Genomic DNA, 27,529 nt, shown 5'->3' with positions numbered 1-27,529 from the left:
TGTACTAGCTTTTTTCAATTATGAATGCGTCACTTTGTGGGACATTAGGAAGCAATGTTGCTAAGCCCTTTTTTCTGCCGCCACATATCAAACCAGTTTCCAGGCGACGTGCAAGCCAATACTTTCTATTTGTAGAGGTCACGTGTAACTCTACGCGCAGTACCGACGCTACGCCTTTGACTTGGGACTAGAGCGCAGGGACTCACCCACCTTTTAAGGGCGGAGACTGTGAGCCGAGGGCTGTCTGAGGAAACAGGACACTGGTGCGGCATCACTTCCTTTTCCCCCCCTCCTGCCGCTGCTTCCACCGCAGCCACATGACACCGAGATACAGAGAAACTAAAGGAAAGAAACAAGAGCCGTAACGTAACGATTTCCCCCGGTCACAAGCACAACAGCAGCCCGTGCTTTGCGGCTCACACCCGCCATTCTACCAGCTTTCTCTCTGTCGCTTCTCCAGCCAATCGCCATGCCTAATATCGTGCTCTTCAGCGGCAGCTCGCACCAGGATCTGTCCCAGAAAGTGGCGGAAAGGCTGGGACTGGAGCTGGGGAAAGTGGTGACAAAGAAGTTCAGTAACCAGGAGACGAGGTGAGTTGAGGGGGAGGGTCTGACTGTCAGTGAGTGGCAGGACTGTGTAACACGCCGTGTTCTTCCTAGGAGGTCACGCCAATACATTGCACACGTGCACCTTATAATGTTACTAAATGTGGCCCGTGCTCAGTGCTGTGGGGCTTTGCCATTTCCCTCCTGACCATGACACACACAGACCAGTCACGCTGTCCCAGCTGCCTCCTCCATTCATAAAAACACCGTCTCCTGCGTAGGAAGCAAAATCAAAACATTACTTGGGTTGAACTGCAATTTGTATGTTCTGTGGGAGGTGTAGTGCAAACACAGCTTGGACTCTAGAGGAAAAATACATTTAGCTGCTGCTTTATTCTTTTTTTCTCTTTTACCATGCTGTTTAATGCCCATACAGTGTTAATCATTTCTAAACTTAGAATTTCTACTAAAATGTTTATACATCTTAAGGAGGAGAGATTTTGAAGTGGATACAGTTGCTCTTGATACCCTTCATTGCATAAGAACTTAAAGGGCACATGTTGGCCAAAAATATTATCCCCAACCAAAGGTGCCGGCTAATATAGAGTCTGCACTCCTGTTGGGGGTAACTGTGGTTTTTTTGGTTTTTTTTATTTTTAAAAATTGTCTCCCACCACAGCTAGGACACTTTAAGGAACAGTGACACCAACAAATAAGTGTTTTAAAGAAATGAAAATATAATGTACTGTTGCCCTGCACTGGTAAACCTGGTGTGATTGCTTCAGAAACACTACTATAGTTCTTATAGACAAGCTGCTGAGTATCAATGGCAGAAATTGAAAAAAAGGCTATATGGCACAGGATAAATAGTGGAGAACAGATAACATTATATTCTATTGAGCTTATCTGCTTATTTATAAAAAGTGTTTCTAAAGCAAACAAACCAGTTTTACTAGTACCGAGCCACACTGCATTATATTTTTATTACTTTAAAACACTTTAATTTTTTGATGTTACTGGTCCTTTAACGTAATAAACATATAATGCAGTGTTTCCTTGCACTAATAAAACTGCTGTTTTTGCTTCAGAAACACTACTATTGTTTATATAAATAAGCTGCTGTGTAGCCATGGGGGTAGCCATGTAGAACATAATGTTATCTGTTCTCCACTATTTAACCCGTGCCATATAGCCTTTTTTTCAATTTCCGCCACTGCTACTCAGCAGTTTGTTTATATGAACTATAGTAGTGTTTCTGAAGCAAACACATCAGTTTTACCAGTGTAGGGTAACACTACATGATATTTTCATTTTAAAACATTCATTTTTTTGGTGTTACTGTTCCTTTAACGCCAGGAGCTCCCACCCGGTGTGAGTGGCCATGTTGTGCATAGTGCATGCGCATAATAAGCTTCTGTCATACGCATAATGAGCAAGTTGCAGCATTTGCTTATTATGCGCATGTGTGTACCTCAACATGGCCACTTGTACCGGGAGTTCCCTATCGCTGGTGGGTGGGGGCGGAGGCATTTAAAAAAAAAAAAGTATTGTTACCCCCTACTGGACTGTGGGCTCTATTAGCCTACACTTTTGGTTGGGGATATTTTTGGCCAACGGGTACCCTGTAAGGTGGCCATAAATGTTACAATTGAGATTTATTCTGTCACCATTGGTCAGACTGCTGTTCTGCTTGTGACTTGGAGAAATTGTCTGTTTTTAATACAGACATTTTATAGTAAAATTGTCAGATATAGGTAGAATTCTATTGTTTCTACCTGTACATCTGACGATTCAGCACTAACAGTGGGCGATGTTTGGATCAAAACTTTCCGGCCTGTCCAGTCAACGAGCTGACCGATATCCAAGTTATATTGGTCGGCTCGCCTCCTGACATACACGCACCGAATATTGTACAAAACTTGGCCACCTTTTTAGACCATTTACTTATCCATTATAATCATTCACATCAGTTCCTGCCCCAGGGGAGTTTATACTCTTAATGTCCCTATCCCATTCATACACACAGTAGGGTCCCCATTATTAGGAGCCAGTTGACATTCTTGTATGGTTGGAGTGTGGGGGGGGAATAGATATTGAAAAGAAACACACACACAAGAGTTTGATTTAATATACATGATTTTTTTTTACTTTTTTTCTATTATAAATAAGAGGTCAAACCTGAAAACTGATGGGGGGGGGGGGTTGTTGGGAGTTGTATAGTACAGGTGGAGGTCCATATGTTAGGTTGCGTTTCTGTCTTTCTCTTCTGTACAAATTATTTTACATTGTCTGCTATATTGTAAGGCAGTGGTCCCCAACCTTTTTTTTACCCGTCAACCACATTCAAATGAAAAAAGAGTTGGGGAGCAACACCAACACAAATAAAGTCCCTTGGGGTGCCAAAATAAGGGTTTTGATTGGCTATTTGGTAGCCCCTATGTGGACTGGCAGCCTACGGGAGGCTCTGCTTGGCACTATACTTTAATTTTTATGCACTTAAAACTTGCTTCCAAGCCTGAAATTCAAAAATTGGCACCTGGTTTGCGGACACTGAGAGCAACATCCAAGGGGTTGAAGAGCAACATGTTGCTCACGAGCTACTGGTTGGGGGATCACTGTTGTAAGGCATATAAATGTCTCTGATGTAGCTATTGGTACATGGCTGTTGGACCTGTTTCCTGGATTGAGCTGGCTGACACTGGAATTTGTCTACTCTTTTGCCCCAGGGGGTTTGCTGCACAGCTTCCAGTTGCTAATGCTCTCCTCCTGAGAGCTATGTATATGCAGTGGTGGTAAACAATGGTAATAATGCTTTAGGAATCTCTGCAAAAGTTTATATTTTTGCTTTCTGACAGTCATGGTTCATTATCTCTGGTTCCTATCTTTTATGTACACGTCTTAACAAAAGTTAAGTTGGGTACATGATCAAAATCAACTGGTTAATCATGTATATTAGGATCATAAGTGTTAAAAAAAGCATTTATTGCTGATTACAGCCCATAAATATTATCTTTGGCGGTATAGATTAAGTGCTGCCGGAAGACTTGTCTATAATGGCCAATCCAGCTACTGCCCTGTAGACCAGTTTTTCATTGATTTGTATGTTTACCAATAGCCTGATAGCTAACCTGTTGCCTTGCCATACAGCACGAGCTACAGATCTGATACAGATATGTAGTTTAAAGGACCGGTAACATAAATAAAATGTAAAAAAAATTTGGTAGTATACATAGAAAAAAAACACCAAGACAAATTAAACTTTAAAATCAAAAAAGCCTTTATTAAGAAATAACTTACTGGAACTCTGCTTCTGCTGCTCTTCAGAAAAGGCAACACATCGACAATCCATCGTGTGGTTATCGATTTCTCCTCCCTGGCTATCTCCTATAAGGAAGGCAGGGAGGAGAAATCGAGCACCACGCGATGGATTGTCCGATCGCTTTCTGAAGAGGAGAGCAAGCGGAGTTCCGGTAAGTTATTTCTTAATAAAGACTTTGCGATATTAAAGTTTAATTTGTCTTGGTGGGGTTTTTTCAATGTATAATGACAAATTGGTTTAAAATTCTTTTTGCTGTTACTGGTCCTTTAATGTATTCCACCATTAGGGTTATATGACTACCTGGGGCTTTTGATGCGTCCATCATAAGACATTCCCCATTCTCGTCATGTAATAAGCCCCACTGCATTTCATTAAAACTTAATTGTATTACCTCTACCGAACTAGAGGAAATAGATTAATCAAGAATTGAGGCAGCTACTTATACAACTCATACTATCTGTGTTACTGTCCCCTTAACAAAGAAGAGCAAACACTGATTGCATTAGCTTAAAGTAGAAAGAAAGTTATTTTTAAATTTCAGCAAGTCTGCATTCTTGTTGAAAAGATGCACTGGCCAAGGGTACTAAACTAGTCATGCCACCATCTTTTAACCAGGGATCCCTTGTGGCTGGTGTTGGCTGTTTGCATACACAGCAAAATAGAATTGGAACTAAATCTTAACTTGCTCTACCGCTCCTATGCACTGGCCTGAGCAGCAGATAAAACAACAAGAAACAACATGGTATGAGAGAATGAATACCCTGAGCTGCTGCTCCTCTTCGCTATTACTACTATTCAGTAGTGCTGGAAGCCATCTTGTTCCTGTCTCTGAGATAGATACTTATTGCCACCCTAGGCTGTGCACAGATTGGTCATTATAATCACTGTGAGGTGCCTAACAATTTTGTATTTTTTTTTTTTGAGTACCACATAATGTCTAAACCTTGTAAGCACAGATGGAGTTTTGGGCACCGCTGCTCTCAGTCTGCGTTTTTTGTTGTTGTTTTTTTACAGCCTGAGACAATGAGATCCGCTCTGTTGATCTTCACTTAAAGGAGAGGAAAATGTGAAAGCAGACATTTTCAGGACAATGCCCACTGCATAAGCAAGCAGAAGCAGTACTTTTCAGCTCATATCAGTGGAGCTAGCAATGGCGCACAGCCTCAAAGAAAAATGCAAGGTCAGAGCAGCGGATCTAACACATTGTGCCCTGGCCCAGGGCAACGCTCCGCTAAGTACTTTGACCTAAGAAAGGGGATTGGAGGGTGGCTTGTGAGGGGTAGATTTTTAAAGCAATCTTTCTTTTTTTGTTTAATCTCTTAATATTGGAAGTGCCTTGTGCAAACATTCTTTATTTATTTATTTATTTATTTATTTATTTTTTGATCTTTCCATGGTTGCTTTAAAAAATACATTGCGCTATGCAACCATTCATTTACTGAAGTGTCAAAGGTGATGAATCTCTCAGCCAGTAAGTGTAGGGTTTGAAGTTTAGCCAGATAACAAGTGAGGCAATGTTATGTATTGGTTCCTTTGTAAAGACAGAATTTGTGACAAGTTTAGGCTAGTGGCACACAGGACTTTTTCCGTAGGCAGAGTTGAAGCCTATGCAAGCTATTCTTTTCATTTTGCACTAATAGGCTTGGCATCAGCTCACGTATAGAGAACATTGCATCATTTTGCATTTTAGAGCAGTTGAATTTTTTTTTTTGTTTTTTTTTTTGCCCATGTAGAAATTAAAGTGGAGAATTGGCCCTATGGGCCTTTAAGGTGGTCATACATGGGCAGATTTAAGCTACCGATTCGGATCCTTTAGACTGATTTGGCAGCTTACATGTCCATGGATGGGGCCAAATATCGATTGGACAGCTTTGATTTTTCCCTGCAATCAAGGACAGCATTGGCTAGTTGATGCGGTCATCATCCCATCGGTGCCTTGCCAAACAAGTGCATCTTTTAGTGTATGGCCACCTTTAGGGTAATGGTAGACATGGCAATCGAGGGTGTATTTTGCCACGCAAGCCATTTTTAGCTTGGAAAATTGGTGACAGTGCTTAGTAACCCCCCCCCCCTATAATTTTTATTGTAGGAATTTGGACCCACAAGTCAAATGATTGTCACTCAAAAATGCAGCAGTCAGGGTTCTAATCTAGTCTTTCAGTCAACCCATTATTATTAACATGTATTTTTAGAGAGCCAACATATTTCGCAGTGCTGTCCCATACCAACTTATCAGATGTTTACCTTTAAACAGCTGACCAGCAAACGTTACCTGCTGATTGCTAAATATTACTTTGTGCCTGTTTGTTAAATTAACCCCATAGACTCTTGGAACAAACTGATTGATTGAATAACTATGTTTGCACTATGTTTTGAAAAATAAAAAGCATATTTCTATAGCTTATTTCAGTGTTTATCACAATCTCTGTAGAAGTGAGTCACATGAGCAGCTTATGGTTAATGTTGCACCACAAGTGCTAACGGAGAATTTAGTTTCTTGTTTAAAGGCAGGTAAAAAGGTACATGTGTACATACAGCTGAATTCAAACTCTTGGCCACCCCTCCATTTTTTTTTTTATTTTTTTTTTTTTTTTTTTTAATTGCTGAAGGAATCCGTGTGTTAAAACATATTTGCAAATGTCAATGTACAAACTTTATAACATAGGGACAAATAAATTGTAAGTTGTGGCCTTTGCCAATTTTTGAACACGCTTTCACTTGTCTTGTGATAAACAATGTTTTTGCAAGGGCCTTCAAACCTTATCTCATTAGGCCTTAATAGCTATTATGCATTGTTCCTGTCAGCAATCCCAGGCTTAGGGCTCTTACTGACGAGCGGTTGAAGCTGCGCTCCCCTGCGTTCCGTTTTTCTGCGTATAGACGCATTTAGCTTATTTCAATGGGGCTGTACTCGCACAGGCGCGTGTAGGTGCTGAACGCAGGAAAAATGCAGCATGTTGCGTCTCAACCTGCGTTCAGTGCCTGTGTGAGTACAGCCCCATTGAAAAAAGCTAATTGCGTCTATTCCTGCGCTCACCTGCGGCTGAACGCAGAAAAACGGGACGCAGGGGAGCGCAGCTTCAACCGCTCATCAGTAAGAGCTCTTAATAAAATCCCCAAACTCTGACCTGACATTAAGGGGCCGATTCACTAACTTCGAGTGAAGGATTAGAAGTAAAAAAAACTTCGAATTTCTAAGTGTTTTTTGGGCTACTTTGACCATCGAATGGGCTACTTCAACCATCGAATGGCTACTTCGACTTCGAATCGAAGGATTCGAACTAAAAATCATTCGACCATTTGATAGTCGAAGTACTGTCTCTTTAAGAAAAAACTTCTAAAAGCTACCGAACTCAATGTTAGCCTAAGGGGAAGGTCCCCATAGGCTTTCCTAAATGTGATCGAAGGATATTCCTTCGATCGTTGGATTTAAATCCTTCGAATCGAAGGATTTAATCGATTTTAATTCCCCTTGGTGAATCGGCCCCTAAATAACCATGGGTTACTTTAAACAAGATGTAGTAAGAATATTTTTAACCATGGAAATGTATGCCAAGTAAATATTCATAAATACATTTTGTAATGTTTGACAGATACCGTGACGAAATTTGGCAGAGCTACATATTCGATAAATTGCTGCAGCTCATTAATCCTTTAGCTTCATGCTTATAAATTCGGGATTAATTTATTCAGGCTTTGTAATGATTTCAGAATTTTTTTTGCATAAGCATTTCCTTTTCAGAAGAGCATTAGATCAGGAGGTTTGCACTAAATGAGTCGATGGAATGCTGGCCCCCATTCATGCATGAGCAACGCTTGCTTGGTTTGTTCTTGTTCCAGCAGCCAAACCATGGCCTGTTTGACTCGCCAAGCAAATCGTCACTAGAAAATAATGTTAGGTTTAAATGGAAGTATTTCAGACCAGCAGAATTCAGGGATTCTTTTGTGTGAATGGTTGAACTTGTTGCTCTAGGTAGTAAAGCCATTATTATGTAGTATTATTTGGCTCCCGGTTAAGAAACACAGATTATAGAAACACAGCTTGATTTTGTGAAGTTTAATGTCTGTCTTTTAACACACAACATGCCAATTGAGTTGTCATGACATTTTTTAAGTTTTTTTTTTTTTGAGGATCTGACCGAACAGTTGTCAAACAGCACAGAGGCCATTCTTTACTGCTAAGACGGTGCAGCAGGTGTGGGGGCTGGGAGAGAAGATTTTGTATTCTGTGTACTGTGTACCTGACAGGTGCAGTTAGGAGCTTGGTTGCCAAGATACTTTTAGCTAAATGCATTTCCTGTCATTACAGTTGGTAGGGTGGATGGAAAATGTCAGCTGCTGTAACAAAATGGCCCAATTGCATTATTTCAAGCATTTTTTCTTTTATAAATTGGTGCATAATTTTTTTCTTCACATGCCCTCTTATTAGGAAGAACTATATTTATTATTCTCTTCTGTATTATTATTATTATTCAGACTGCAATACAATTGCTTTTGTTCCTTAATGCCATTTATAAATAAAAAAAGATACACAAATTAATGGTCAACAGTCTTTTAATCAGGGCTCATGAATTTTGATGGATGGTGTACTCCAAGTCACATTGGAAAATGCAGCACAGGTTATTTCAATTCACCTTCCAAACATTTGGGTATGGATTTTTCACATTTCAAAAGATTTTTTCTAATATGAATATGTATAACTTCATTATATATATTGCTTTCCTATAAATCGCTGTACACTGTGTGTCATAGAAAAAAAGGAGATGGGTTAAGTTCTACAAATTTAGGCAGCATAGGGCTGCTCTCAATATAATTCCCTTGTTGCCCTTCAGGAATATGGGACATGGGCATATTCTACACAGTTGTTTTTTAGCTGGTTGTGGCAGCTGAGTCTGTGATTTACTGCAGTGGTATCCATTCGTTATTAGGCAGATTCTACTGCTGTAAATGGCAGTCTGAATCAGACTCTTTTCGACTGGCTGAAAAAAGGTGACAGAGAATAAGCCCAGTGTGCCATAGTCCTAAAAGAAGATAGTTTAATGTGCTCTAGTCTGTGCTGGTAAAGCTGATTGTTTGCTAAAGAAACAAATAACTTTTACTTTAGTCTGTTCATCTGCAAGCTAGTTTTCCTTTATGTTGAATTTCTAAAAGGCCTCTCTCTATAATTTAACTTTTTTTTTTTGCTTAAAGGAAAACTATACCTCCAAAATGAACACTTAAGCAACAGATCGTTCATATCATATTAAGTGGCATATTAAAGAATCTTACCTAACTGGTATATATATTTAAGTAAATATTGCCCTTTTACATCTCTTGCCTTGAGCCACCATTTCGTGATGGTCTGTGTGCTGCCTCAGAGATCACCTGACCAGAAATACTACAACTCTAACTGCAACAGGAAGAAGTGTGGAAGCAAAAGACACAACTCTGTCTGTTAATTGGCTCATGTGACCTAACATGTATGGTTTGTTGGTATGTTTGTGAGTACAGTGAATCCTACGATCCCAGGGGGCGGCCCTTATTTTTTAAAATGGCAATTTTCTATTTATGATTACCCAATGGCACATGCTACTAGAAAATTATATTATAATGAAAATGGTTTATTTACATGAATCAGGATTTTACATATGAGCTGTTTTATGCAATATATTTTTATAGAGACCTACATTGTTTGGGGGGTATAGTTTTCCTTTAAAATATTTATTAAAAGTTATATGCATGTAATGTACAACTCCATAATAGCTCATTTTGCAGTGTAAGACTTGCCTAAGCAGCCACTGTCTTGTGACAGAAACTTGTGTACATATTTGTTTTTTGATCCATCAAATAATTACATTTTTATTTTGAATTTTGTACTGTATGAATCCATACATAATATTCCCAATCTGAAAATTTGGGGCATTTTTGACCATAAACCCAGCTCATGCATTGTTTCTTTCCTGCCTTGTTTAATAAGCTTTGACTTTTTTTGAGTCTCTATTCGGTATGCTATGGCAATCAATCAGAACTACTGGGAGGTTTTTTTTTTCCATAAGTTCCATACCCTGTACATTTGGTCCTCTCCAAGTGTTCTAACCAAGAAATAAATTATCTCAGTGCAGTTGCAAGAAAATCAAATGACTCAATCACTTTCTTCAAATTTCACATTAATCGGAATGTCTCCCGATAAAAGATGGCAGTAATGCTGTGTGAAAATAATGTGGTCACATGGTCTCTTTGATGTCCTCAGATCATTGGGTCTTTTGCTGGCCTGGCACTTGTACCCGACAGAACATACTATAAACAGTTGAAATCCCACATCATCATTAAATTCTGTACTGTAAACTTGACTTTAGTGTGATAGGAATTTAATCAGTAAAAATCATTTAAAACGGTTATTCAGCAATCGGCTGGACACGGTTTTTCCTAAACCTTTGGGATTGTGTACTTTATGCTGTTCTTCAGTTCTACTGTGCTCAACTGGAAAATGTACCCCAGCTCTCAGAGTAGGCTAGTTCTACCGAAACAACATTTGTTTATTTTGGTTTAGTCTGTTTCTTCATACAGGAAAAACGACTTTATGCGAAAACCTCCAAATTCCTGCAAAAAAAATGCTGCTATTTTAACGTGTTAGTAACCTTGAAGAAATGTCATAAGCAGTGTAACTAATGTATTTATGAGGTGTGTTAGTGTTTACTAATCCCAGTCAAAATAACATATAATGTTGATAAATTCTGTTTTATAATTCAATTAGATAATGAATTGAATTGGTTACTCTGCTAAACCTAGGGTATCCAGATGATCTTTAAAGGAAACCCACTCTTAATGATTTTTGCCAGAAGGCAGGCAAACACCCTGTTACCCAGACCACAGCTAATACAAAAGTGCTTACTTTTCCATATTGGAAAAGTACGCTTGCATTTGTTTGCGACCATGGCTAGGATGCCTCTGTATCCTCATGCGCATGCATTTCTCCAGGAACAGGTACCACAACTGCTTGTGTGGTCTAAACTAAAATGGTTGCAACATAAAACTGGATGTGTGTATGTGCAGAAGCATTTAACATATTTTAATATGTGCTCCACAAACAGAGGAATGTTAACACCACAAGGTATTGATGTACTTTCAAAATGCCTTTTTGATTGCAAATGCTGATATGGACACTTTACTTTGCTTTATGCAATTACAATACTTTGTGCACTGTTACTAACCTTGTATATTTAATGTTGTGTATTAGATACTGTATAGTGATTTGAGTTTCTTAGGATTAAGTTTTTTTTTTTATTCTGCATATTGGCAGAGATCTGTATATCCATGTCTGAAATGGGACTAAAGCTGGCCATGGATTAAGGGGGTTATTTATCAAAATCTGAAATTTTCTGAAAACCACTCCAACTATATCCGCACAGACTTTTCCTCCCTATTTATCAATGCATTAGCACAAAAAAATTCTTGTACTGGTAAAGACTTGATTAAATCATGAAAAAATCGGAATCATAAGAATTTTTCGGATTTCTCCCAAAAACTGCTTTTTCGGATTTGACGCTGAAAACTGCGACTTTTTCGCATTATTGCCTGAAAACCGCAAAATCTTTGTATTATTGAAATAAACCCAGTGCAGTTATTTCTCAGACATAACTTTCATACAATTGCTGACTCTGTTAATGACCAGAACATCATCTGATTTGTTCTTTTTACTACTTTAATTAGTCTGAATGGTTAGTTGTAAGTCAGGAGATTGAAGTGCATGATCGTTTGTCTGACAGGATAGAATCTGTAGGTCTATGACCAGACTTAGACTGTAAAAACAAGTATTTGCAATTCCATTATTCACATCTAAAAATAGAATTGGGGCTGAGCTATAACTGGATACTCACACCAGATTGTGCTTCTGAATAGTCGCCATTTATTAAAGAATAAAACCACAAAATTTGGCAGAAAAAACTTGGCAAGCAAAAGCTTGCGAGGTTCAATAGGAGTCATTGGGAATTGTCTAGAACAGCTTTAATTATATATCTATTTTCCCCGCATTGGATTGGATTGGAACAGTGTGATTCTCATTGATGTGACTTTTTTATGAGAGAAACTGCACACGGGAACATACTGTCGTAAAAACAAGTTGTTCACCTTCCAAACACTTACAGTTCAATCGTTTCAGATTATTCCCCAGAAATAAAGATGTTTTTCAATTACTTTCCATTGATTATTTTTTTTACCGTTTTTTTTTTTTCTTCAAAACCTAACTTCAAAGTTAGCTAGTGTTTGAGTCTGACAGCTCAGTAATTCAGGTGCAGATTTTGCAACATTTAGTTGATACATTTTTCAGCCGCATCTCTGGAGTATTAGCAACTACAGTAGAACCCCCATTTTACGTTTTTCAGGGGACCAGAAAAAATTAGGGATGCACCGAATCCGGGATTCGGCCAGGATTCGGCCTGTTTCAGCAGGAATCGAATTCGGCCGAATCCTTCTGCCTTGCCGAACCGAATCCGAAACCTAATTTGCATATGCAAATTAGGGGCAGGGAGGGAAATCGTGACTTTTCGTCACAAAATGAGGAAATAAAAATGTTTTCCCCTTCCCACCCCTACTTTGCATATGCAAATTAGGGTTCGGTTCGGTATTCGGCCGAATCTTTCACAAAGGATTCGGGGGTTCGGCCAAATCCAAAATAGTGGATTCGGTGCATCCCTAGATAAAAAATGTTATAAAATCCAGGAAAATGTAAAATCAGGGAAATGTATTATGCATAATATATAAGTGGGACCACAAACAACAAAGTAAAATGAGGGAAAACTTAAAATCAGGGGATGTAAACTTGAGGTTCCACTGTATTGTATCAATTCTAACAGCTGCCTTTAATGAAATTCTGGGATTCTGCTCAGCAGGGACAAAGATAACAAATGTATCAACTAAATGTATCCATTTAGAGAAGTTTACGGGGTCGGCGACCCCTCTCCCAGAGCTGCTTTTGTAAAATGAAACTTACTGTCACACATAGAAAATACAAAGTGATTGGAAAAAGTCTTTATTTCTGGTGAACTATCTGCAACCAACTAGGTGTTTAAAGGCGAACAACCCCTTTAAGCTAGCATTCGAGGAAAAAAAGAGTTTTGTCGCAGGTTTTTCTTCCTGCTTGCATCTTATTTTCTTGACCTCGAAAATTAGTAAAAAGGCCTCTAAAAATATAACCAGCACATTTTTTTGTGCACTGTAAAATTTTAGTCTAGGCCAGTACTGCAATAGCATAATCATAATAAAAGCTGAGCCCTTGGTGTCATCCTTTTAACGTTACTATTCCACACAGTTCAAGCTAAAGTTTAAAAATGGAAAATCTCATGTTTGCTCTCTGTTAATTAACCGGTAAATGTTTAAAAAAGCAGGTTAGCTAAGTAACCCAATTGAGCTACTTTCAACCATATTGGTTGATGTCTGCCAATGTATGTCTATAACCCATTCTGTGGACATCTTGGTAAAGCAGTGATTGATCACTTTTTTTTTTTTTTGTCCAAATGATGACAACCTGTCTCATCTAGTTATTTAGCCCTCTGCGGTAGAGGATTTTATTAGGGACTTTGGCTCAGATGTGTGTATTTATATTTGCCAGTGATTTCCATGTAAGCCTGAATGTGCACATCTGCCCGTGTGTATGTACTCGGTGTAATATACAATGTTTAATGGATGTTCTAAAACTCACAGACTGTTGTAGTAGTCCTTCATTTGTAGTGGAACTGAGAAATATTTACTTTATTTTGTTATTTTCTTCCCCAGATAAATCTCAAAACAAATGTTTATCTTGCTAAGGAAACGGTCAAACGTGAAGGTTACTGTTTAGCTTTGACTTCTCCTGCAGCTATCACTGTGGGAAATTCAAAATACTTGCTTGTTTGAAATTGCTTTTGGATTCCGCCATGGCCATAACTATATGGTAGTTATTGTCGTAAGTTCCCAGTGATAATTTTATAGTGCTTACATTCAGGTGTTCTCTTGTTGACAGTTCAACTAACATCCAGTTAGGGCTTTTTGTGCATGGGCATAAACCAGCAGTGCACCTACCAAAGGCCATCAGCGCTGTGTCTTTTCATTTTCACACTTCTGAGCACAGTAGATGTCTGAATTACATTTGGTCCTTTGATGAGGCCTAGACATAGGACACACCTAGCCTCATCACCTAATTATTCACCACCATTCTAATGCTTTTGGTCATGTGAATTGAAGCAATTTGTTAGCTGGCAACAAATATCTTAACTTGTTTTTTCTTCTATTATAGTGTGGAGATTGGCGAGAGTGTAAGGGGAGAAGATGTTTATATTATACAGAGTGGTTGTGGTGAAATAAATGACAACCTGATGGAGCTCCTGATCATGATTAACGCATGCAAAATTGCTTCTTCATCTCGTGTCACAGCCGTTATTCCATGTTTCCCTTATGCCCGTCAAGACAAAAAAGATAAGGTATGTAAGTGCATTAGATCAACTTTTTTCTCACTTTTATCCTGTGACAGCTTTACTAACTACTTTGCATTTACTTGGGTTATATATCACCAGACTTGTCATTTGCCTTGCAAATTTGTCACTGCACGGGCCACTAGGTTTTTTTATATTTAATAAACTGAGCAAAAAAGACATTAAGTGTTCAGCAATAATATGATCCAGTGGGCACAAGGTTCAAATAAAGTCATTGGACTGCTGGACAGGAACAATCGTCCTCCATATTACAAATTTTATAACTGTTCTCACTTGGAGCAAATCTATACCGAGAATATAGATCTAGATTTATGCAATCAGCTAAGCCAATAGGTAATATGGGATTCACGTGCTCTTTTTCAGCCCCATCAATAGCACATCTTTCATAGAAGTTGTGGAAGACACTACAACTGGGCATAATTTTATATATAGAAACCTTTAGTAATATAAAGTATTCATAAAAAAACAGAATTAAAGGCAACAAAAGCTTAAAAAATTCTATAATGCGATATATAGTGTGTGTGTATATGTGTGTATATATATATATATATATATATATATATATATATATAATTTGTTATAGTTTATATACAGGAGCAGTGACCAGCTCCATGTTGTAGTTCCCAACTATAGTCAGGTGATCCCACTGGTGTCTAATAAAAGGGCAGTCACGTTTGGGAGGTTTACTTTGAAAGCAGCAAGTAAGTTGCAGGTAAAACTTAGTCCCTTTGTAAAATGTATAATGAAGCAATAGAATTCTTAATGAATCAGATAAAATTGAGCATAGGACTGGCCAGATATGGGATGACTTTGACGTAGTTGGCCAGCTTAAATATATTGCAATATATGGACAAACAATCCCTGTTTTGTTTAAAGGGTAAGGCATTTTTTAGTAGCAGTATGCACAAAATGTCGCTGTCTTAAATATATTGATAATGGGTTGAGTGCAGAGGACTCTTGTATTTGTCTATATGTATTTTGTGGTCACAGCCACATTGCACCCCCGCCTAATGGTTTATAAAATAGTGGTGAGCACAACTTTCCCTTGTTTGTTTGTGTATATATATATATATATATATATATATATATATATATATATATATATATATATATATATATATATATATATATATATATATATATATATATATATATATATATATATATATATATATATATATATATATATATATATATATATATATATATATATATATATATATATATATATATACAGAAAGTAGCCAGCACAACACGTAACAAAGTGAACGGTGCCTGGGTGCTAACAGCAGAATACGTGGTGAATAGTCCAAAATTAGGCGATTTTCAAAAAAGTTGTGCTTTTATTATGAAAAAATCCTAACGTTTCGGCTAGCAATCTAGCCTTTCTCAAAATCTAGCCTTTGAGAAAGGCTAGATTGCTAGCCGAAACGTTAGGATTTTTTCATAATAAAAGCACAACTTTTTTGAATCTTAAGACCTGTGTGTGCTCGCCTAATTTTGGACTATATATATATATATATATATATATATATATATATATATATATATATATATATATATATATATATATATATATATATATATATATATATATATATATATATATATATACTCTTGTCTGCAATTTAGTCACTCAGTCATGGATATAAGTCATATGAAAAAGTTTGGGAACCCCTCTGAGCCTGCATAATAATTGACTCCACTTTCAACAAAAAAATAACAGTGGTATGTCTTTCATTTCCCAAAAACATCTGCGTACTAAATTTGGAAACCTATGTTTTAGAATCTGCAGATTGGAATGGAGGGAGACAGACTAAAGATTTTTAGTGAAGCAGTATTGATTTGTATGTAATAAAATCAAATGTAAACATGTGGGTACCCTTGCAATTTTGCTAATTTGAATGCATGTAACTGCTCAATACTGATTACTTGCAACACCAGATTGGTTGGATTAGCTTGTTAAGCCTTAAACTTCATAGGCAGGTGTGTCCAATCATGAGAAAAGGTATTTAAGGTTGTGCTTGACTCTCCACTGATGAGTGACCACATGGGATCCTAAAAGCAACTCTCAAAAGATCTGAAAACAAAGATTGTTCAGTATCATGGTTTAGGAGAAGGCTCCAAAAAAAGCTATCTCAGAAGTTTAAACTGTCAGTTTCAACTGTAAGGAATGGAATCAGGAAATGGAAGGCCACAAGCAGTTGCTGTAAAACCCAGATCTGGCAGGCCAAGAAAAATACAGGAGCAGCATATGCGGAGGATTGTGAGTGTTAGACAACCCAAAGATCACCTCCGAAGATCTTGCTGCAGATGGTGTATCTGTACATCGTTCTACAATTCAGCACAATTTGCATAAAGAACATCTGTATGGCAGGGTGATGAGCGCAGAAAGCCCTTTCTGCGCTCACGCCACAAACAGTCGCTTGCTTTATGCAAAAGCTCATTTAGAAAAGCCAAAATAATTGAAAATAAAAAGGTGAGCCCAACGCGTTTCGACCTTAAGGGTCTTCCTCTGGGGCACAAAATAAAATGGTTTATTATTTTTTGTATATTATTTTTGCTTATTTTTTTTTTTTTTTTTTTGTAATAAATTTATTTGCTTTTCAAATCGGGTGTGCTATCGTTTACTTTTAATATTTGCATCAAAGTTAGTTCCATTCATTATAATATAAAGCACATAAGGCAATCCATTGTGTTAGTTTACACACACAGTCAATTCTATTCTAATAGTTTACTTATACAATACTGATTTCCCACCCATATTCACTTTTTGATTTTAGTTCTCCTTTGAGTCATTGACAAGATTTCTTTTGATTACTGAAGTGCAAATGAAAAGATAGCTGATTGCAAATTGGAATGAAGTCAGAAGGAAAAGAATTGTGTTAAACATGGCACAAGAAACATAATCAAAATGACCAATGGATGTCAACCAGAAATGTCTTACATTCTCTTAAAATATTGTCCACCATATCTAATGAAAATCATTAAGTTCACCCAGGTGCAGATGTTTGGTTTTAAACAGGTGACCCTAAATTCTGCTCATTGCTATGGTTTTCTGCACCTACTGTATTACATAACCCCATTAGGTTCTTCAAAAGTTTGAAAAGTTCAGGTACCTAAGTAGATAAATTTGGAAACCTATATTTTAGAATCTGTACAATGATGGATCTACAAATTGACAGCAGAGTCACCTTTTAGGAAAAACACATTTAATATGTTGCTATTTGTGCAACCCAAAAAAAAGGTAGGTGTCTGGGGTAGCACTGCCCTGTTTCTAATTTTGTTATCATTCTAAATCATTGATTGATTCTTTTCTGTTGAGAATATCTGGGAGTAACATATTTGCAGCAAAGAGTGCCATTAAATCAAATTTGACCTGTATGCTGTTACAGACTTGAAAATGGTCGTAGGTGTAATTCTGTTTTTGTTTATAAATTCACTCTTTATTCTCTATCTCCCACTCAGAGCCGTGCACCCATATCTGCCAAGCTGGTTGCAAACATGCTCTCTGTTGCTGGGGCTGACCATATAATCACCATGGATCTCCATGCTTCCCAAATACAGGTATTTATGTATAGTAGTTAGGTTGTAGTAGTTAAGGTATATTATTTATGCTGAAAATGCTATTTTAGGACTAGTCCTAGACTTTTCATTATATTAGTAGTAAGTAATGCAATAGTTTCTGTTAACGTTTTATTTCTGTGCTCTCCCATGTTTGCCATGACAACTGAATTGGCAGCCAATTTAGCCGGGTTTTGACTAGGTTTTATATTATGACAGCAGTTTGTTTGATTGCCCTCAGTTGTTATGTTGACTAGTATTGTTTTTAGCTGCTATGTGAGAATGTCATTTTCTTTTCAGGGTTTCTTTGACATTCCTGTAGATAACCTGTATGCTGAACCAGCTGTGCTTCAGTGGATCCGAGAAAATATCCCAGAATGGAAGAACTCCATCATTGTGTCTCCCGATGCTGGTGGTGCTAAAAGGTAGTTAGGAAAGTTGGAGGGTAAAGCAAAAGAGAGTAAAGCAAAGAGGCAAAACAGTATTTTAAAACCTGGCTTCTCTTTTACAAAGTGCTTCATTGCAGAATAATTGTTATACCACTTTTAAGAGCAGATTTATTTAAATTTTTTTTTTTACCACTGTGCAACTATGTAAATACTATGTAGTTTAATATGTAATTTGTAATGTGTGTATGTATATATGTGTGTGTGTGTGTATATATGTATATGTTATATGTGTATGTATGTATGTATGTATATATATATATAATAAAACCATTAGGCGGGGGTGCAATGAGGGTGTGACCACAAAATACATATAGTCAAATACAAGAGTCCTCTGCACTCAACCCATTATCAATATATTTAAGACAGAGACATTTTGTGCATACTGCTACTGAAAAATGCCTTACCCTTTAAACAAAACAGGGATTGTTTGTCCATATATTGCAATATATTTAAGCTGGCCAACTACGTCAAAGTCATCCCATATCTGGCCAGTCCTACGCTTAATTTTCATCTGATTCACTAAGAATTCAACTGCTTAATTATACATTTTACAAAGGGACTAAGTTTTACCCGCAACTCACTAGCCGCTCCCAAAGCAAAACTCCCAAACTTGGCTGCCCTTTTATTAGACACCAGTGGGATCACCTGACTATAGCTGGGAGGGGTGGGAGCTACAACATGGAGCTGGTCACTGCTCCTGTATAACTATAACAAACAAGGGAAAGTTGTGCTCACCACTATTTTTTAAAACCATTAGCCGGGGGTGCAATATATATATATGTATGTATGTATGTGTGCAATTTTGATGTTAGGTTTTCTTTTGTCATGCTCTTTTAGAAGTTTACTAATATGATCAATGAAGGTACATACTGTCAGCAAGGGAGTACTTAAAGCAAAGTCTTATAACTAATAGTATCTTTAATAGTAATTCATATAAACATAACACAGACATACATTCTAAAGTTTAGCTTACCACATAAGAAGGTCATCCCTTGTCAGCCACTTCCTCCTGCTGCATTTTGTGCCATTAGGTGCTTCATCAGAGGGCATCATTAAGCAGAATATTATTTTGTGCTAGTGTCTGGCTCTCCCTATGCATTGCAAACATAGATTTTGGTTATAAACCTCCTTTTAGTTAAATTTTAAATTTTCCAGTATTAAACCATATTGGTTGTCTGATTGTTGCCAAAATTAGTGTTAAAGTTCTTGACACTGGCATGTCAGCTGAAGTTCTTGTTTTGTAATTTCTGAAGATCTTTTAAGCCTTCTTTCACTCATCTACTAGCTTGGCCTACATAGGCTTGCCCACAAGGACATTTTAACATGTAGATAACATTTTATTGTCTTGTGTTGAAGTATTTTAGGCATGTTTTTTACCTTTAGCAGAGTGGCCCGCTGTTTCTCCCTTATAGACAAACCGACAAACCTACAAACCTATACTATTTATTTGCCATTTCTGTGTTTAAGCATATCGGATCCATTGTTTAAACAAAGCCCTGCTATGTTCAATGTCATTTTAGACAACTAATGCTGAACTGCTTCCAAGAGTTCTTACAGAGGGACTATAAGGGGGGGGGGGCTACCTGGAGGGCACGGATGTGGTACAAAGTGACATAATGCACATGCATATTATGTAACTTCCTACCACGCACAATCACTAAATCACTTCCTGACTATAAGCATTGCTGTATTTTGTTGCGACTTTTTGTGGCACCGATTTTTTTTTTCGAGAAGTATTATTGCTAAATTAAGCAGATATGGGTTTGGGAGTTTGGTATAAAATAAAGTTAGGAAAAAGTTGCGTTTTAGTAAATAACCTTTTTATAAAAGCATACAGTTTGTGGAAAGGTTGTTTAGTTACCAGAAATAAAATGTTGTTTTTTTTTTTTTTTTTCTCCCAACTTTATAGGGTGACGTCTATTGCTGACAGGCTAAATGTGGAATTTGCCCTCATCCACAAAGAAAGAAAGAAAGCTAATGAGGTGGACAGAATGGTGCTTGTTGGAGATGTAAAAGATCGTGTTGCTATCCTAGTGGATGATATGGCTGATACATGTGGCACCATATGTCATGCTGTTGATAAGTAAGTCCTGTTGACAAGATACCTTTTCCAGTATTAAATGAAAAGTAAACTCAATTTGTATTTAAAGGACAATTTAAGTTTAAAAAGTGAAAAGCTAGAAATGTTTTCGACTTAAATCCCAAGGTTATGACAAACCATTAGAATTAAAACCTCTGAAAATGGGTTAGCATCATGTTTTCTTTGCTGCTGATTCATGCCCTGGCTTTCTATCAATTATATAGCTTAGAGACTGAAATACAAAATATATATAATATAGCATTTATAATACAAGGATGATTAATGCATTAAAGCTTATACAAATATTAAATGTTTTTCATCTGTATACAGTTGTGTTCAGAAAAATATCAGTCTAGCATCACTAACATGATAGACAATGATAGGCTGCTCAGCTAAAATGATCTCAAATGCTTTAAAATGGCAACCAGAATCTGAAAGACATGGCAGAAAATAGAAAACAACCAAGGATAGAAAAATAGCCAAATGGCAAAGACTCAGTCAATGATAAGCTCCAGGAAGATTAAAGAAGGTTTTAAGTTTATCTTTGAGTACTGTTACAATTAGAAGACGCCTATGTGAAGCCAAAGTATCGGCAAGAAGCCCCTGCAAAGTCCCATTGTTTAAAGAAAGATGTGCTGAAGAGGTTACAATTTTCATTGACTGGCCTAAAGAGAAATGGCGCAACATTTTGTAGACTGATGAAAGCAAGGTTGTTCTTTCTGGGTCTAGGGGGCGCAGACAGTTTTGTCAACAACCTTCAAAAACACTACATTCAAGCCACAGTACACTCTGATGACACTAAAGCATGGTGGCACAGTCATCATATGTGGATGTTTCACACATTATGGTGTTGGGCCTATTTACCACATACCAGGGACAAGGGATCAGTTTTAATACATCAAAATACTTGGAGGTTGTGTTGCCTTATGCCGAAGAGGAAATGCTCTTGAAATGGGAGTTTCAACAAGACAACAACACCAAACACACCAGTAAACAAGCAACATCTTGGTTCCAGGCCAACAAGATTGACGTTATGGAGTGGCCAGCCCAATCCCTGGACCTTAAGCCAATAGAAAACTTGTTGGGTGGCACTAAAAATGCTGTTTCTGAGGCAAAACCAAGAAATGCAGGAGAATTGTGGAATGTAACAGGTGCCAGAAGTTGGTCGCCTCCATGTAACACAGATGTGCAGAAGTTCACAGAAACACTGATTATACAACTAAATATTAGTTCAGTGATTCAAAGGAAAGCAAAATCTTGAAACGTTTTTCAGTTTTTACAATGAATGCTTTAGTTTGATTAGACGCTTATTTTTGGGAGCAGCCTAATCTTCAATTTTCTTAATTTCTGCAAAGGAATAACACAAAAGTAGTAAATTTTTACTCCTGTTTTGATTTGAATAGAATGTACAGTGTTCCTAATGCATTTGCATGTGTTTTTAAAAGCTATTATAAGGATTTTGAGCTTTATTCACTTTTTTTTAAACACGCTGCTATCTTTCTGAACACAACTGAATCATTTTATTGTCTATGTTGAGAGAGAGAGAGAGAACCAAATGTGATTATTCATGCGTTATGTCTGTTTTATTACTTCTGCAGATTACTTTCTGCTGGAGCAACAAAGGTTTATGCAATATTAACACATGGAATTTTCTCTGGTCCCGCAATCTCTCGAATTAATAACGCTGCATTTGAGGCTGTAGTGGTAACCAATACAATTCCACAAGACGATAAAATGAAGCATTGCCCCAAGATTCAGGTATTATGTCTATTCTTGTATTGTTTCTAAGTGTTGTATGTGCAGGGATTTCCTGTAACTTAATTAACACATGGAAATTAATTCCAATTATGTTTTTTTGCTGCAATGTGTTTGTGCAAGGATGAAATGCACATTTATGTATCAATTTAATGAATATAGACAGCAAAAATGTTGAGAGCCAAATTGCAAATGCAAACAATGAGAACAAGATGAAGTAAAGAGTAGCTGGCCGATATTGTGCTTTAGGACCACCCAGGCAGACGAGGAAGATTTTGGTAGTGAAATTGAACAGTTTGCATTTTGTGCCAAAATCTGCCTTTAGAGGACATGGGGAGCAGCAGGGCAATGGAATCTGCAATAGTCAGCATTGTCTGACCCTAGCCTTAAGGCCTTTGCCTGCAGCTGTGGCTTTTGGCAGGTGTCTTTAGGTTGAAAAAAGACATACGTCCATCAAGTTCAATGTTTTAAGTCTATATAAAACTTGCCTACATGCTATTTGATCCAGAGGAAGGCATAAAAGCCTCTCCAATTTGCCTCAGAGGGGAACAAATCCTTACTCAAGGTGACAGACCTGTCCCTGGGTTAAATTGTATAGTGAGCTATCCTCCATAACCCTGTATTCCCTCACTTGCTAAAAAGCCATACAACCCTTTTTTAAAGCTATCTAATGTATCAGCCTGTACAACTGATCAGGAAGAGATCAGCCAATATTTAGCCAGAACCTCCTTTCTTCTAATTGGAATAAGTGCTCACTTGTCAGGTGGAAGGACCTTTTGGTAAATAAAGTGTTAGAGAGATTATTCTATGACCCCCCCTATTCCCATATTTATACATAGTTCTCATATCACCCCTCAAGCACCTCTTCTCCAGTGAACACCACCAACCTGGCCAGTCTTCCTCATAGCTGTGATTATCCATACTATTTATCATCTTAGTTGCCCTTCTCTGGACCCTCTCTAATTCAATAATATCCTGTTTGAGCACTGGAGACCAAATCCCAAATCTGTACAGCATATTCTAGATGGGGCCTTACCAGAGCTTTGCTAAGTGGACAAATAACCCCCTCCTCCAACACATCTATGCCCCTTTTAATACAGCTCACGACCATGTTTGCCTTTGAAGCTGCTGACTGGCATTGCTTGCTACATCTAAGTGTATTATTGACAAGGACTCCAATGTCCTTTCCCATTATGGATTTGCCTAATGCCATCACATCCCAGGTGCATGACCTTAAATTAATCACATCTGCCACTTAGCCACCTAGATTGCCAGTTTGTCAAGATCCTGTTGCAAGGACGCCACATCCTAGATGGAATTTATTGGACTGTATAGTTTTCTCATCTTCAAACACTGATACATTACTTTCAATACCCTCCCCCAAGTAATTTATGAACAAATTAAATAAAAGTGGACCCAATACAGAACCCTGAGGGACCCCACAAAACCTTACTCCAAGTAGAGCATTTACCATTAACAACAACCCTCTGCACCCGGTCATGTAACCAGTTTCCTAATCATGTGCAAATTACTTCATTAAGTCCAGCCATTATTTTAGAAAGCAGTTGTTAGTGGGGCACTGTATCAAACGCTTTAGAAAATTCCAAATAGATCTGCTCCCCCATTGTCCAGCATCTTACAAACCTCACCATACAATGCATTCAAATTTGTCTGACAACCTATCCTTCATAAAGCCATGCTGATTGCTTCTCATAGTGCCATTAATCAGGACATCATTTAGAATGTGATCCTTTAAAAAGCCTTCAAATAATTTGCAGGAATGACATGAGCTTTCCTCCAGTCTATAGGTACCAGACCAGATAAAAGCGAGTCTGAGAAAATCAGAAATAGAAGCCAATCTAAAACCAAACTAAGCTCTCTTAGTACCCATGGGTCTTTTCCCCCCTGGTGCATTGTTTACATTAATTTTTATGAAAGTTTTTTGAACCATATCCTGAGTCAGCCACTGACTAGTTTGAGCTGAGCCATCAGTGCAGCTATGAGGTGGGTCTGGGAACTCTGACTCCTCTATTGTATACACTGAAGAAAAGAACCAATTTCGCACATTTGCAAAGTTTAAATACAGAATAGTTTAGGTCTCTACTGAATGATTAAATCTACACGTGTGTTGGTAATCATGTTTTATATAAAAGAATGGTTCCGTATTTTATATATTTAATGGCTTATCCAATTTTACTTCAGAGAATACATTTTTTTTTTTTTCAAACTCAGGTTTTAAAATCTAAAAGGACAAGAAAAGTTAAACTAAAGAAGTAGGCTAGAAATACTGTACATTATGTTTTGGACTTCTGGCAATCAAAGCCCTTTAGCAGGAAAGATGCCCCAGTAGCTCCCCATCTTCATTTCTGCTGATTCACTGCACATGCTCTGTGCTGCTGTCACTTACTGAGCTTAGGGACGAACTCAAAATATACAGTACACATAGAATATAAATGTCACAATATAAGGCTAATTAGTAATGAATACAGTTAATTACTACACAACAGCACAGAAACCAGTGCAGCTAGCATCAGAATGTATTAATCTGCCTTGTAGCATCAGTATATATGACAGGCCAACCTGTCATATACAAAAGTATTTGTTTTCCCTTGGTAAACACTCAAAATAACACACCCAATGTGGCCTTTAGTTCAGGCCAGGCCTGTCCAACTGGAAGCTCTGTAAGACCCTTCAAGAGAGCAGTGTATCCACTTAAACTGCTCCACTGAGCTCTTTGAGAGATTTTCTGACCCAAACAGTCGATCATTCCTGCCTCTTTAAAAGGAATTTTCTATTTTTATTTTTTTTTTTTTTTTTAAATAGCAGTTTTGTTTAGTTTTAGTGACTGCTAATAGCCGTTATTCAGGTCAACAGCTCCCACTGAGAGTCAGCTATGCTACTGTACTGTACTTTCTATGCATGCATGTATTTAGTTGAAGGAGAATTCAACCCTGTGGGGAAAAAACCCCGTACCCCCCACCCCAGGTAGACCTCCCTCCTCCCAGGTTAATTGCCCCCGCGGGGAAATGCCCCATACTTTATACTTACCCCTCTGCGCAGATTGTGCCAGCAGAGTTCCACGCATCCATCTTCCGGCTCCTCTGTAAGCTGACTGGGAGATTGGTATTTCAGCGCATGCACAGTTAGAGCAATTTGCTGGTTTTCGACAACCGTGCATGCCCTGAAATTGCCGTTCTCCCAGTCGGCTTACCGTGGACCCGGAAGATGGATGCGTGGAACTCTGCTGGCACAATCTGTGCCGAGGGGTAAGTATAAAGTATGGGGCATTTCCCCAGGGGGGGGGAGTTAGCCTGGGGCAGGAGGGAGGTGGGTCTACTTGGGGTGGGGGGTACAGATTTTTTCCCCCCACAGGGTTGAATTCTCCTTTTACCCTTGGCTTGCTGATTCCCAAAGAATGGTTGAAAAATTTAGCAGTCCAAACTATTAGCAGTATTAATGTAAATTGCAAAAATGCACAGAGACGCAATGAATAAGTCTTCATTGAATAATTCTTTGGATTTATATCCCATTTAAGAGGACAGATCTATTGTTGCTCATGTGATCACTCCAAGTACCATTTGTATAGATTTCCTTACAGCTAATAATATTTGAGGAATTGATAATGTTGTGGTATTTACATTGGGCACCTTATGAACTTTTAGCAATGACACGGACTGATTTTTCTATTTATATTTTCAAAAGACATTTTTTATTTTACACTTAATGCTAAAAAAAATGTAACGTATTGTGTTTGACCAATTCTTTCCTGTGTTTGTTTCAAAAGGTTATCGACATTTCTATGATCTTGGCAGAGGCAATTCGAAGGACTCATAATGGGGAATCTGTGTCGTACCTTTTCAGCCATGTACCTTTATAAACCCTTACTGTGTTGCTAGTCCCCTTTTCTGTGCATTTTTTTTAAAGCTATGTTAGCCAAAAGCCAGATAAATGACTGTTTAACTGCAGTTCAGCATAGTATTTTTCTCCTCCACGGGGAAAGTGCTGTCTAGCTGTAGCAAAAGTAACAAAAAAGATAAGTAGTTTCCCAAATGCTTTCTGACAGTGCTGAATATAGCCCTGGTTTCCACTTGGTTACACTGTTGCAAAAAAAAAAAAACCCTCTGTGGACTTCTGAGTAGAACTTATTGCTGTGTACTTGCACAAAACGTATCACTGAATAAATCTTGTGGGAGAGATAAGACAGTTTGAATGTTATTATATCTAGTGAAAGAGTGATAGGTTAGTTTGGGAATGAAGAGATGAAAGCCTATTTTGTATGCAGTATAAAACGTACTCTCTCGAGTGTTCTCAGACAGCGGTTTAATATTATATCTCTTGTTTAATTCTTTTATGACTTTGATTAGAAACAATTCTGCCATACAAGTGTAAATCGTATTTGTTACGCTGGGTTTTTCTGTGTTTAAATGTTTTTTCCCTTCTCTGTTTTTTAGTGAAATGGAAATATTTTCCATGCTGCTTCTTGTTGCCTGGCTTTTACACACGCTGCTGCCTTGCCTATAAAAAATGTTCTACTTCCCCTGAAGCAAAATGTTTTACTGTTATGCAGTGGCACTAGTGCAAATACCACCTTCTAATACAATGCTGCTCTCCACAAAGAACACTTACTAAACCGGAGACAATGGTCTTTCACTTATTATTTAGTCAGCAGCTACTCCAGTCTAGCAATTTATATTGGCAGCTTAAACAGACATAACTGCAGTTTCATTGTTAATATATTCTTTAAATGCACCTGTATTGACTGACCTGAAACAATTTACGAGCATATGAGAAAGCTAACGGGAAGTACTATGGTTACTGCAGGTCCCTTAAGTTTGTCCATCTAAAAAGAAACCACTTTAAACCAGTACAGGTATTGGGACACTTATCTGGAATGCTTAGGACCTAGTGTTACTGGCTAAAAGTCCTTCCTTAATATGGAGTACCATGCTTGAAGGCTACTATGAAAACCTTACTAGAGGTACTCATAGACAAAAAGCATATGATTCAAAAATTATTCATAACTTGTTTAAATAGGACGTTAAAGGAAAAGCTATTGTCACATTGCAGGGCATTTTAGATAAAAGGTTTCCAGTTTCCAGATCCCACGCCTGTACAACAGTTTGTAACCCAATTGGGTATTACAAAAATATACATATATTTAATAGTTCTGTTATTTACCTTTTGAAATGCTTCAAAACGACTTCATTGTAGAACTGGATTTCAAACATGTGGAAGACTATGACAAAAGTCTTTACTAGGTAACTTTTCCCCCTCAAAAATAGGTCTTGGTTGCAATATTTTTTTGTTTTTTAATTACCGTTTGCTTCAATATCAACAATAAATTGTGAGAGTTCTGTGTGGACCAATTGAA

The 27,529-nt window shown here is 37.6% G+C and overlaps 1 protein-coding gene across 1 annotated transcript; it reads left to right on the top strand.

Annotated features, from left to right (window-relative positions):
• Positions 1-202: 202 nt before the first annotated feature.
• Positions 203-27,529, top strand: LOC108709681 (ribose-phosphate pyrophosphokinase 2). The gene is made up of 7 exons (XM_018249732.2): positions 203-591; positions 14,115-14,298; positions 17,779-17,877; positions 18,175-18,299; positions 20,233-20,406; positions 22,002-22,161; positions 25,943-27,529. Exons 1-7 carry the CDS (start codon positions 470-472, stop codon positions 26,033-26,035), a joined length of 957 nt encoding a protein of 318 aa, XP_018105221.1. The 5' UTR covers positions 203-469; the 3' UTR covers positions 26,036-27,529.

Source organism: Xenopus laevis, chromosome 2S (assembly GCF_017654675.1).
Source record: "Xenopus laevis strain J_2021 chromosome 2S, Xenopus_laevis_v10.1, whole genome shotgun sequence".
Taxonomy (NCBI): Eukaryota; Metazoa; Chordata; class Amphibia; order Anura; family Pipidae; genus Xenopus; species Xenopus laevis.
Note: the sequence above shows the minus strand (reverse complement) of the source record. Positions and strands in the feature narration are given on the sequence as shown.